This window comes from Triturus cristatus, chromosome 2_1, assembly GCF_964204655.1.
Source record: "Triturus cristatus chromosome 2_1, aTriCri1.1, whole genome shotgun sequence".
NCBI lineage: Eukaryota > Metazoa > Chordata > Amphibia > Caudata > Salamandridae > Triturus > Triturus cristatus.
Genome location: NC_140581.1, coordinates 77,303,521 through 77,317,443, shown reverse-complemented (window position 1 = coordinate 77,317,443; position 13,923 = coordinate 77,303,521). Strand labels below are relative to the sequence as shown.

The 13,923-nt window shown below is 40.5% G+C and overlaps 1 protein-coding gene across 3 annotated transcripts in view; it reads left to right on the top strand.

The window, feature by feature from the left end:
- Window positions 1–13,923, top strand: part of LOC146863775 (CMRF35-like molecule 9) — a 196,355-nt gene that overhangs the window by 169,877 nt on the left and 12,555 nt on the right. For all 3 annotated transcript variants that reach the window (XM_085627993.1, XM_085627997.1, XM_085627991.1), the window contains 2 exons: window positions 5,221–5,264; window positions 13,572–13,703. In XM_085627993.1, the coding sequence (XP_085484119.1) occupies window positions 5,221–5,264; window positions 13,572–13,703 (176 nt within the window). The remainder of the gene's footprint in view (window positions 1–5,220; window positions 5,265–13,571; window positions 13,704–13,923) is intronic.

The window sequence follows — 13,923 nt, the reverse complement described above, 5'->3', positions numbered from 1 at the left end:
CAGCAGCCAACAAATAGGATATTTCACCTACTCAGCTGTGGCGGTGTTTTGTGCCCACCCACTCCAGACGTCTCTGGCATTTTTGTGAATAGGTGTCTCTGAGAATTAGCACAACTGAACTAGTCAGATTTTATTGTTAAATAAGTACCCAACCAACGTTGGAGGCGCCATGTCATGTAGTTCCTATATTACCCATACATGATCTGCACGTTTGGATGACATACACTGTAGGATTAATGGCAGACTGACTCGGAGCAAAACAGAAAATTTCCCGAAGCACACCCGTATTATTCTTAATTATGTTTCATGTTATCTTCCTTTTTTATCGTTTGGCGTGCAGCACCCGTGTAAGTGCACTGTTCCTTTCGCACTTGAGCGTAATTCATTCAGGAATAATGGCCCGCAAGTTAGCAGGTTGCACAGCCGTATGCATATTGGTATCTCAAAGTAATACACATACACCTGAGTAATCTATTTTTATCCATTTTATTTTCTTCATTTTTCATCATTATTTCTCCACTTATTTATCCATCACGTCAAAAGCTGTGAAATTCGTTGAAAAACTTTAAGCATGTAACTTGTTCTATGTATTGCCCATCCAGGCCTATGCGTCAATGTGTTCCAAATTTCCTCCATAACATTCAATTCACATCCTACACAATGCATTTTGGTTGGAAAACCTTCTTCAGGAGTTTCTCCAAATTGTAAAAATATGTATGTCAGTCACATTACATTTCTGTCCCACAAAATATAAAATAATTATCTCCAAAATTTCCCATACCTCTTTGATACCGACCAATTTTTACAGAGGTACCCATATCCCAATTCCATGCCACCGTAACATAACTCCCACCTCCCTCACCACCTACAAAGCATTCCATGTGACCCACAAATTAAACCCCTAACGTAAACATTCATCCTAATTTTTAATCTGTGCACCCTGATCATTTCCTACCATCAAACCCCTTTAAACCGTAAGCTGCCTCTTCTCAACTTAAACAATCCTCCAAAACTACTACATTATTGCCTTGTGTTAGGTTTTTCACTTTATTGAACCCCCCATGAATACCTGATGTGAAATTCGCAGTGCTTCAAACGCCTCTTACGCGCTCGTTGTATCTTAATGACGGCCATGCTAATCATCCTCAATTTAAATGAATATCACCCGCCAACCTCTACGATCATTGGTGCAAAACGTCACATGATCCCCACCATCTCCCACATTTTAAACCCTATCAACGTTTTGTGTACTCACTACATTAACCACAATCCTTTGAAAATCAAACCTCAAACCCGCACTGAGAATGTTATCCTTTCTGTTTTAGCTAGCTCACAGTGCCACTAGACTCTCCTCTTATTGGGGAGAGAATAGTTCTTGGAAACCTCAGAACATGACAACCCTTATCCCTCAGAATCGTGGAAACAATGTACTACCTTTCACTCAGTCACTCGTACTCTCTTATTCGGTCTCAGAGAGTTACACTGAAGAAACAGTCGGTCATATTACAATAAGAATTTATTGCAAAGTTGTTCTTCTAGTATAAAATAGATGTGCTGCAACAACAGTTAGACAGTAGCAGATAGATATGATTTGCAGTACAGTGAAAATAAAAGGATAGTACAGTTCTACCATCTTGCAATAATCATGAATATATACTTGAATATAAAATGCATGATAAAAAGAGCGATGCCTATCTAGATGTACCTAAGCGTACCTAGCATGTGAGTAGGTGTGAAACCAAGGATCCCTCTAGGATTTAGTCTAAACCCATTACCTGAAGTGAGGGTGTGTGGGACCCTATCCTGGTCTCGAGTTGGACACCCCCGAGGGATGTGTTAGACCACTGTAAGCTGGAGCGTCTGCATGCAGGAGACTCAGCGTCTCTGGTCAGTGTATCAACCTGGAAGTCTCGGTCTCCTCTCTCAACCCTAGCAAGATGTGCTGTATTTATACAAAAAATATCTAGGGTTTCTTTGTCCCTTGTTTCTTGTATATGCCATTGTTGGATTTGAGGATGACGTATGGGATGAACCTTGTACATAAATATTATGCAAGTGGTGTAGCCTCTGTCTGGTTTCCAAGAACCCTTATGAATAGTCATTCATACTGTGTGAGTCAATTGATGAAGTTATAGGATGCTATTGTTCAGGGAAAAACACTCCTTCTGCCCCAGGGCTAGAACTAGGTAAAGGTTCAATCCTAAAGGCTTGTTACTGTGTAGTATAAGGGAGATAATGTAGGTGAAGGTGTACGATATTACCCGGGCCTATATTACGTTACCTATATAAAACATATCAAGTCTGTGCACCAGTAGGGAAAGTGCTGGACACTGGAGGAGTAAAATTTACTATTTCCACTCCAGTCTGTGCAACAGTAGGGAAAGTGTGTGATTCTGAAGGGGTAAAATGTACTATTTCCACTCCAATATGTGCAACTGTAGGGAAAGCGCTGGGCACCAGAGGGGTAAAATGTACTATTCCCACTCCAGTCTGTGCAACAATAGGGAAAGCATTGGAAACTGGAGGAGTACAATGTACTACTCCCACTTCAGTCTCTGCAACATTAAGAAACAAATTGGGCATTGAAGGGGTAACATTTAGTATTCCTACTCCAATCTGTGCAACAGTAGGGAAAGTGTTGGACTCCGGAGGGATAACATTTACTATTCTTACTCCAGTCTCTGACACAGTAGGAAAAGCGTTGAACACTCGAGGGGCAAAATGTACTACTACCACTCTAGCCTGTGCCATAGTGGGGACAGCAAACTAAACAACCCACTCCTGAAATATAACTTAAAAATATGATAATTACACAATTTACATAATTAATTATCAATTAAATAATTCATATTAAATTGATAATTAATTATAAATTAATAATGCTTAATTATCTTCTCGCCCTTTTTGCCTATAAACCAAGAACTTGCACCTAAAATATAACTTACAAAATACATTACACAATTTGCATTATTATCAAATAAATTAATATTAATTCAAATTAAATAACTTCCCACCCTGTACCCTGACAAACCCAACGATCCCCACCGTCGCTTCCCTGCCCGCCCAAGGTTATCCACACAGTAGTGGAGCCAGTCGCCCGTCTACTCACGGAGCTACTTAATCTTGCCATCAAAACAGGGATATTCCCGGAAAAGTGGAAAAAAACTCCATCGTGCCACTCTTAAAAAATGTAAACTTAGACAAAACTGACTCGGGCAACTATCGCCAGATCTCTTGTCTGCCTTTTCCGGCAAAAATCCTTGAGAAACACATGAATCAAGAACTGGCCACCTTTATTTATAATAACATTCTGGACTCAACTCAGTATGGCTTCAGGAGCAAGCATAGTACTGAATTGGCTTTGATTACAGCAACAGAAGAAATCAGGTGTGCATTTGATAAAGGAGGCTAGGCTGCCCTGATTTTGTTGGATCTGTCAGCCGCATTCGACCCAGTAGATCACAGCCTTTTGATTAATCGCCTTCAGGAAATAGGGATTGCAGGCACAGCCCTTGCACTGCTCGGGTCCTTCTTGTCCAACAGGGAACAATTTGTGGAAGTAGAAGGTCTCAAGAGTCACACTGCTTCAGGCTTCCATTGAGGGGTGCCACAGTTCATCCGTAAACCCAACCCTATTTAAAGTATATGTCACACCTTTGGCCGGATTAATTAAATCCCACGGCTTTGAGTTGGTATCATACGCAGATGATACTCAGATCATTGTCTCCATCTAGAGTAAACATCACAACACGGCCCACAACTTCAGTGAGCGTATGAGACATGTTAGCAGCTGGATGGTGGAGAACTGCCTCAAGTTGAACTAAAATAAAAAAGGTTTTACTTTTTGGCAGAGACACATCCTTCTGGTCCACAGGCTGGCTGGCGGAGCTGGATCCTCTGCCGATTCCAGCCACCAAGGCCAGAAATTTCGGGGTCATCTTAGAAACTACTCTGTCCTTCTCACATCATGCGAAGGCGCTTACCTCATCTACCTTTTCCACTCTGAAAATTCTGAGGAAAATCTTTCAATTTTTGCCACCAGAATTACAGAAAACAGTGGTGGCAGCACTGGTCTTGTCTAAACTGGATTACTGTAACGGGTTTCTGGTTGGTGTAAACAAGGAATTAATGATGAAACTGCAGGTTCTTCAGAACTCGGCAGCCCGGTTGCTGTTTAGCATATCCAAATATTTATCAGCCAAACATGCCCTTAACGCTCTTCACTGGCTACCTATGGAAAAATGAATCAATTTTAAGGCATTGTGCATCGCCTTTAAAGCGCTACATAATCTCGGCCTGCTTATCTGATTGATCATTTTCAATGGTACAGCCCATCTTGTACTCTTCGGTCGGCCTCTCTGAAAATAGTGAAGGTACCATATTTCCGACTGTAGTAGCTTTATAGGCAGCACAACTAGATTGTGGAACAACCTGATCTGTTCTCCTTTAGAAAAGGCCTAAAGACCTGGCTCTATACATTATAGTATTAAACCCAATCCTAGAGCTTCAATCCAACATTTGGTATGCTCTTGTGTTCAGTTGCCAGGCGCCTAGACGCCTCAGGGTATTAGTTGCGCTATATAAATACATAAGTAAATAAATGGTAACTTAAAAATATATTAATTATACAATCTACATAATTAATTTTCAATTAAATAATACTATTTAAAAAGTAATAATAATGAATTAACTTCCCACTCTGTACGCTTACAAACCTTCAACACTATGCATTACAATCAACAATTACATTAAATTTAAAAATAAAAAATATTGCAAACTATATTTAAAAACATCAGCAACAATTATGCAAACAATTTATAAAATATACAAATAAAATATAAACTAAGATACATAAAGGTAATTAAAAGTGATATTTTTTACAACTATATTTTTATTAATGATATTACCAACACAGATATTTTTGACAACGATATTACTTCCCATAAAAATCCATATTATTGTAAATGATATTTCTGCATCACGATATTCATGTATCATACTAATAAAAATTCTCTATTTGTATGACGCAACATTTTTGAATCGATATTGTGTCCAAATACTGTGCTTGACTGGTAATGAAAGTAGTTAATCAATTTGGGTAATGTCCCCGCTAGTCACAGGCCAGCACCATTGACTCATCGTGAGTAATTGATTTTCTGTTAAGGATGTTTGGTGTTTTAGTTGAATGTTTTGACAAAAATGTCTGTTTCATTATTTCAGCCATAAGAGAGACAGTAACTAACAACAGTCAATTACCTGACATGGTAAGTGAATGTTTATTACTCAAACCTCCTTTCCCATAATTCCTTATGGTGAAACAAAAATCGTTCTATCACTTGAATGTGTGTGTGTTTGCAAACTAACTCATAAGTAGATCTAAATAGTACATTGGAATCAATTGATAAATAGTGGGGAGAGTGTGTTGATGAACTGTGCTTGATGTCCCATTAACAATTTATGTTTAACTAATAAAAGCAGGTTTCTTTGAAAGATGCTATGTTCACTACTGGTAGCTTGATGGACAAAGACATGCAAATCAACAGAATTTGTAGGGATTGAACAGCAATACAAGCACAACATTAATAAGAAAAACTCAATACAGCAACATTCCTAATCTTATTTGAAAGTGAACACATATACCTGCACACGGTACATTATAAATACAAATGAACAAAATCAGAAGAAGGATGCTGTTATTATTTGTGACGAACTTTGTCAAAGAAGACTGCTACATACTTGAAAAAAACTATAAGAACGTTTGATGGTTTGGGGGTATATTTGTTCAACTTTACTCTTAAATAGATTATTCAATGTTTTGGATATTGAGAAATCCAATATCCCTCCCTATTCCAGCATCCAAGGAAATAGTACTGTGTGGTTGAAATATTAATGAAGCATTGATATTGTATTCCCTGTGAAGTGTGGCGCAGGTAATCTCCTGGGTTGCATTCATTGTGATTATTTAAAAGTGAAAAACTTTAATTATTAGGATGAAATGCAAATGAAGAAAATGTAATGCAATAATGAATAGCATTTAAAAAAATGCGGATGATTTTTACATTTAAAGAAATTTACCACCACAGAGATTTAAATGTGTTTTTCAAAAATGACCACAAGTGTCTATTCATTTATACACCTAAAAGAAGTAATAGCCTGACAGAGGGGATTTAAAGCAGTTCAGTTATGTGAAAAAACTTTGACAATTTCCAGACACAGTTTTAAATACTCATAACTAGTATCAATGTCTCTAAACTCATTGTTAGAAATAAATGCCATGATTTTCAGAACTTGTAATGCATGTGTCTCTGTCTCCTGATATCCTGACCAAATTTCTGCACCTTTCAAAGTCTGTTCCTTGGATTGCAAGCAAAATGTTTTAGTTTGACAAGGCTTCCCGAACACTCTTTTGGACCTCAGCCAAATATCCAATTCCTCTGGACCTGCTGGGTTTTTTCATGGTAGCCCAACCCACTTTCACCCAACAGCTTTTAGTGGAGTAGATGGAAAGCAGCTTTCCTTTTGATCAGTCCTGGATCTCTCTTCCTCTTAGAAAATCAAAAAGAGGTATGAATCTGGTCCTCATCCCTTGCAGCCATCAGTTTATTTTGCTAGCAGGGTAGAGGTGATTATTGGGGACACTTAAACCTTTCCTTATAAAATGGTCAAGTTCACTCCAAAGAATCCATGCCCCAGTCTTGCTCCCACTTAGCAGGATTTATGTCCCCATCTTGTTCCCGCTTCCCAGCAGCAGCAATGCCCCCTTGACCGACCGCTTCCAATCAACATCAGTGAACTTAGAATCCATTTAAATAGAACAAAGTTTATGGACTTCAGTATTAGAAAACACACCTCGGAAATATTTTTTTTCAGTTGGCCTTGATTAGAAATAATCCTATAACTCTTAGCAGTTGCAAGTATGGTAGGTGGATCTTGACAGTTCGGATGAAATCTATCAAAATGTAATAGATTGTGTTGATCCGTTTCTTTTCTGTGTGTTATGGTTTCCAATTGTTGGTTACTAAGGATAAACTTTTTGGATGTATCACTAAACCTTAGGTGGTGGTTTAATTCCACACCAAGGCAGTTATTTTATTTTGCATTATCTGTTGTTTTTAGGAATTTACCCCCTGATGAAGGGCTGAGGTATGTCCGAAATGCATATAACAGTAAATGACGAACAGCCTGTGTTAATGGCATGCATGAATGAAGTATTCACAAGAAATATGTTGCGTTTTGAACACATATTAAAGTTATGTTGGAATAATTAATTCCAAATAAGAGAATTCATAGAATTTAAAATCTGAATAAAATTGGAATCCATAACATGTGTAAGTTTGAACATTGATTTTCATTTGGAATCTTGGCCTTAGCCCTTTTGTGTCTGCAGCCTGCTTGGGTCACATGACTGAGTGTAACTGTAACTGTAACTGTAGACTTTGTGAGTTCCTCCCAGACAGTGGTACAATAGAGAGATTAGGTGTCATCTGCTGACAGGATGAGGGGCAGAGCTGAGAACAGCACTACTTACAACTGAATAGGAATTTTCTGCCTTCGCACAAAGGACTTAACACCACATCATTTTCACTGCAACCAGCTTGGAGCCAGGGCAGGGGACTCAGGAAATTCCATGCACGTCAAAGCTACTTTATAGAAGCTTCTCCCACCTTTCAGACGGAGTGCACCAGGATATAAAAACAGGACCTCAGACAGTAACACTTCAGTACAGTTCTGCCAGGAAAAAGGACTGCTGCCCTTCTTTGCTGACCTGCTGTCTGCTGCCTCTTTCCTTGGTAATGACTAGACCTGCATCTCTTGATTCCAGGACCCCAGAGTGACTTCAAGAACTAGTTGAATGGCCTCCAGACTTGAGCCTCAGGGACAGAATGCTCTAACAACCATGAACCTAGCACTTGGACGACTCTGCCTTCTGTGAGTCCATTCTGCCAAGTGGTGCCACCCAAGTCCTGAACCCTTGAAAGTGGGCCTGAAGGTGCTCTGCTAGCTCATCTGTGGACCCAGCAGAACCAACACATCTCCTCTATTGTGTGATGAAAACCTGAGCAGAACAGACTCATCCCCTCTGCTGCAAGGGTTCACCCAGTGCAAAAGACTCTGCATCAACCCCTCAGCTCTAAAGGAAGCTCCGCCTCAGTGAAGCTTTCCTGACACAGGCCCTTACTCGCTCATCGATGGCAGCCTTGACGAAGAAGCAGGTTCTCGCATCATAACCTCACAACTCCTTGGAACTGACGCATCACCTCAACTGCACAATGCATCCTCAACGCTAGACTTTGCATCGCCAGCCCTCATCAGCGAGATCCTCAACGACTATTCAGGGCCTCACATCACAGCTTCGCAGATCTTTGGAATCAACACATCACCTCGCTGCACGACGCATCCTCGTCACAGGACCTCACAATGTACCACAACCAGGATTTAAGGTACTTTTGTTCAGCAGCAGGCCCAACAGTGTACATGTAGTCAGCCCACTATCAATCACAGTCGGCTTGAACTTGTGACTTTGATTGGTCTGGTACGACCAGATATGCACAATTGTCTCTCTGGGTTTAGTACCACTATTTTCAATAGAATCTTTGAAAATTCATAAATCTGGTCCTAAGGATTGGATCATTTTCATTTTGGTGTCAAATCAATTATGAACATTTACTCTGTTTTTCTAGATTGGTGTGGGATTCTTCTTATTATTGTTTGTGTGCTGCATAAATACTTTACACATCACCTCTAAATTAAGCCTGGCTGCTTCTTGTGCCAAGCAACCAAGGGTTAAGCACAGGTTACTTTGATGATTTTTTGTGGTCCATTCTGCAAGGGATTGTAACTGTTGCTTGACCTGGGCTCATATCCTAATCAACCAGCAACCCAATTTCTCACACACACATTAAGCCTACACAATATTTATACCAATAAATAATAACTTTAGAAAACAGCATCTTTACATGCAGCACATATTAAAACAAAGTAACAATACTGGATGCTTAGTGATATCTAGAACAATATCAGTATTAGGCTGATATATTATGACACCAATACTATCAGCAATATCATTTGGGATGTCATCTGTAAGAACATGGGCGAAGTCATGAACCTTGCTTTTGGGGTACAAGTTGTGTACTCTGTGTTGTCTTCTCCAGTATAGCCTCTATCCTTTTTGATTCCCCCATTGAGCTTGACAATCTTGTATGCTCACTCTGAAGTTTACCTGACGTGCTCTAAGGTGCAGGTCGGCAACCAAAGTGCCCCTTCTTTGACAACATGGCTACTGCTCTCTCTACCCATCCTTTTTGTCTGGTTGTGGAACTACAGAAATATAAACAAAATTAACTAACTTTCTTACCTGTCTTCTCCAGAAACAGAGTTAGCAGCTTCCCCTGCATATGTCTCACCCTGAATACAAGGTTCTTTCATTCACCATTAGCATAGTTACTTTACTATGCTTAGTGTAGGTTAGTTCATAGTTAGAAGGTATATGTTCAGCATGTAAGTGGTGCAGAGTGACTGTGCGGTTTGTGTGCTTGTTTGGTTAGGTGCAGCATGGATTTAATTAAGGCTTCCTTGTGCATGTATGGCAAGACAAAATGTAGCTGGATTTTATGCAAGGTAGACACATCTCTGCTGCTCTGGTAGTCTGCACTTTAGCATTCCTTCCTGAAATTAATTTCTGTAGAGGAATACATTCTGCAGCACACATAGAAAGAGGAAATCACCTCTAATGATTGTTTTTGTTCAGGAAGGGTTCCCTTCCTGCACATAAACAATCTTTGAAACAATGCTATTTTTTTACTTTTATGTGTACTAATGCAGCACACATTGAAGTTGAAAAACGGCATTTCAAATAGTTTTTGTGCAAGAAGGGAACACTTCCTAATCAAAAACAATCTCCCCACGACGCATGCATCCTTGCCCCATGGTGCAAGGGTGCCTGCATCAGCACATGGCAGCAGTTTGTGCGCCGGGGGAAGCACAGTGATGCGACATGTAAATATGTTGCATCACTATGCTTTCCAAACTAACGCAGCACGGCGCACCAAAATTACTTGCTGCACCGTGCTGCGTTAGTTTATTGGAAATCTACCCCTGCGTGTTTTTGTTTAATGTGTTGTAGGTTTTATTATGAGCCCAGGAAAGTTTTCATTATTCCCTTCTTGAAGGCAATGAAATTTACTCAAGTCAGACACTCCCTCATGTTTTTACATTTGTTGTCCAATTCATTCATCATTTTTAATGCTGCCTTTTTTTAAAAACAACAATGAGTTTGAGGGATATTCAGGAAGAATGATCGTGGTATGCATTTTTAACTGTATTTTAATGGTTACGGTTTGTAGTATTTATTGTTATGCTTTAATGTTTACCAAATAAAGCTTGATTGGATTTGACCTTGTGAGGTTGGAAGAATAAGCGTACTACCTACAGGGACAAATGGCTCAATGAAATGTTCAGTCGTTCAGCTGTTAAAAAAACATTATTTATGAAAGCCCAAGTTATTTGATTTCGTGCATTAATTTACTTCTGAAAAGGGAAAGACACTTTTATGTTTATTTAGCATTTATTAGGACTAGTCAATGTGAAATCCGTTTCAAATATCACATATATTCATCGTTGCCTTCCAGGTATATTAAAAATTTCCAGATCACCTTATACAGTTGTAATTCTCCCTGAGTAGTCGGCAAACGGTCATCTCGCATTGTGATCTAGAATCAGTAGAATGGGGACAGTACATGTCATGCCGGCGGAGAACCATCAGTCAGTAAATCCGGCAGCAACTATCAGGTTGTGCCAGTTACACTCATCAGCTATCATTCAGGAAGTGGAAGGCCAGTGACGACTGTGGTGGTCCCTCCAATGGTGGAGGTGCACAGCCAAAGACACACTCCAGCTCACACTGTGTCGGACATGTGCTAGTCCAAGATGCCAGCATCGAAGTAGAATGAGATTTTCAAGTGACCATCCTCTTCTGGCCTGTGGCAGATGAAGTCGGATAATGCAATTCACCCTTCTCCTGACCACTTTCCAAATTATCTTCACTTTCATGGCTCTTATAGTTCACACATGACATTTGCTTCCTTATTTCCTTTAGTTCTGATTTCTGGGAATATTTTATTCTCAGAGATTCTGTATTTGCTCTTCCTCCATATTTAGATGATATTCCCCATTACAGAGGATCAATTCCAGGTTCTTTGTCGCAGTAGGCGATAGGTAACAGTTTACATTCATAGTAATTTTTCAGTCAAACTTTCTGGGCCTGACTATAAGTCAAGAGAAATTAGATTCAGAGATAGCAGATGGGGAACATTCCCTTTTCCGAGCATGCCTAACTACACCTACCATGGAATAGGGAGTAGCTACCTGGACCTAAGTTTTCTAAGCAGAACATATATATTTGGCACCTGCTCTCAGCACACAGTAAATGTTTGTGGAGGGCCAGTGCACGTCAGGTGATGGTAAGAACTTCAGAGGGAAAGGACATATGGCCAGGTGTGGTGGATCATTACATTGTCACCACCATGTCTCAGGCAGGGAATGAGACCTGGCTTCAGCTCACACCCAAAGTGATTTTAATGTCTGGATTATTCAGCTGATAAAATCAGGTCCGGTGCTCCTGTACCCAGGAAATGCTAGAAATGGTACACCTGGCAAATTATTAAAAACAGCCAAGTGCCACTTGGGGCTTCTGCTCAACTTGTAATTTGGTCCTTTGTCCCACTGATATTAACTGTTCCACCAGGCCTGACTTTATTCTTACAGTATTTCTTATAATAAGAAATAGGTTCAGGGCAGTTCAAGCATAAAAGTATATATTCCTGGATATTAACCAATTTCTCATGCACTCTACCGCAGCGGGTCAATTGAAAGGCCAAAGACCACTGCCAGCACTAAAGAAATGGCAATGCAGGCCACCTCTGATCACCTTCTTACCAGGCTAGAAATATATCAGGGCATACAAACATACAAACATGTTTCAAGCAATTCTGGCTCCAGGGAGATGCACTCAAATGGATCACCACATACCTCACAGGAAGAACCCAGAGAATCTGTATCCCACCATTCACCTTGGAACCTAAGTAGATCCTCTCCAGCGCCCCCCAGGGATCATACCTCATCTCCACCCTCTTCAACATGCACATGACCCCCCTGGCCAACACCTTCAGATCGCATAGAATCCACATTTTCTCCTACACTGACAGCGCCCAGTTCATCCTCTCTCTGTGAGAAGATCCCTTCACCTTCAAATCCAACTTCCACAGAAGTATGATAATTGTTGCTGGCTGGGTGAAAGACAACCGTCTCAAGCTCAACACGGACAAGATGGAAGTCATCATCTTTGGGAACAAAACAAAACCTCCCCATGGAATGACGCATGGTGGCCTGCTGAACTCGGCCTCCACAACCCAACCCAACCCACACCTACAACCTCACATCATCTTGGAAAGCGAGCTATCCATGAAGAAACAGGTAAACACAGTCTCTTCCATCTGCTTCCACACCTTATGTACACTCCACAAGATATTCAGGTGGCTCTCAGTCAACACCAGAAGGACCGTCATGCAGGATTTTGTCACCAGCATGCTCGACTATGGGAACACACTCTACGTAGGAATCACTGTACGCCTCCTGAAGAGACTACAGACAATACAAAACTCAGCAGCAAGACTCATCCTCAACCTCCTCAGACAAACCCACATCACACCCTGCCTCAAGAAGCTATACTGACTGTCCATCCAGAAGAAATGCTAATTTAAGATGTTGACCCATGCTTAGAAAGCCCTGCACAACAAAGGACCAGCATGCATAACCAAATGCATAAACTACCACCAACTGATCAGACATCTATGATACGCTTCCCTGTTTCTGGCTGATACCCCGCAGATCCACCGAAGCAGCAGCGGAGGGCACTCCTTCTCACACCTGGCGGCCAAAGCTTGGAACAACCTTCCCCTGCATCTCAGGACCACCTCATTGATCCACAAATTCAGTAAAACACCCAAGACCTGGCTGCTTGAGTGAACAAACCACCACGAAGCAGCTAGCAAACCTCAGCACATTGAGACTCTCATGGGTGACTTACAGCACTCTATAAATCCTTGATTGGCTCAATATGAACTCCTAAAACATGTTTTAATAACCAAAGTATTCATTATAAATCCTTTCATAAGTGTGTTATTGAACCAGTCGCGTGAATTGTAGTGGTGTCAATATAATGCAAATTATTGTATACCAGTTGCATATGTACTAGTGATGTTAATGCATTCTTTCCCATATTTTTGTATTTTTATAGCTGGCACGTGGCATTTTTGTGAAAACCCTAATTTTTCTGTTCTGTTTTGTTAATCCCCCATTGGTGGGAGTGATATAGTTCTGGGAAAAGAGAAAAGTACACCGATATGAAGTCAAGCATAAGGACTTAATGTATGTATTCAGTTTCTGGTGCGGAGAGCGGCCAGATCAAAATGTGGCTGTTACAGTCAATTCTTTGTGAAGTGACAACTCAAGGTTTAAAACTAGCTGACAATGCATTGTATTTATCTCTGATCACATGTGTTTTTGTGTTGCAGTTTCCGGATACTATCCCTGTGTACGCAGAAGTGATGAAGAATGGTGGATCCCAGAAATTTGGAGTTCAAAATATTACTGTGGATGAAGAAGTCCTCGAGAATGAATATGAAGAAATCCAGGTTTTGCCAAGGGTAGGAATCAGTATTCTCTGTACCACACAGCAACAAGTCTCTGTAGTCTTTGTAGGCCTTGTATTCCCAAGAAAAAGACCTGTGTACTAAGGCACTCTGCTAACAATGATTCCTCTTTACCAGAAGAAGAAACCCTACATGGTAGTCATTGATTGGGGTGTGGTGTTAAAGTGCCCAAGATGAAGCCAATGGCATTACTGCACCTGGCAGTTGCTAACCC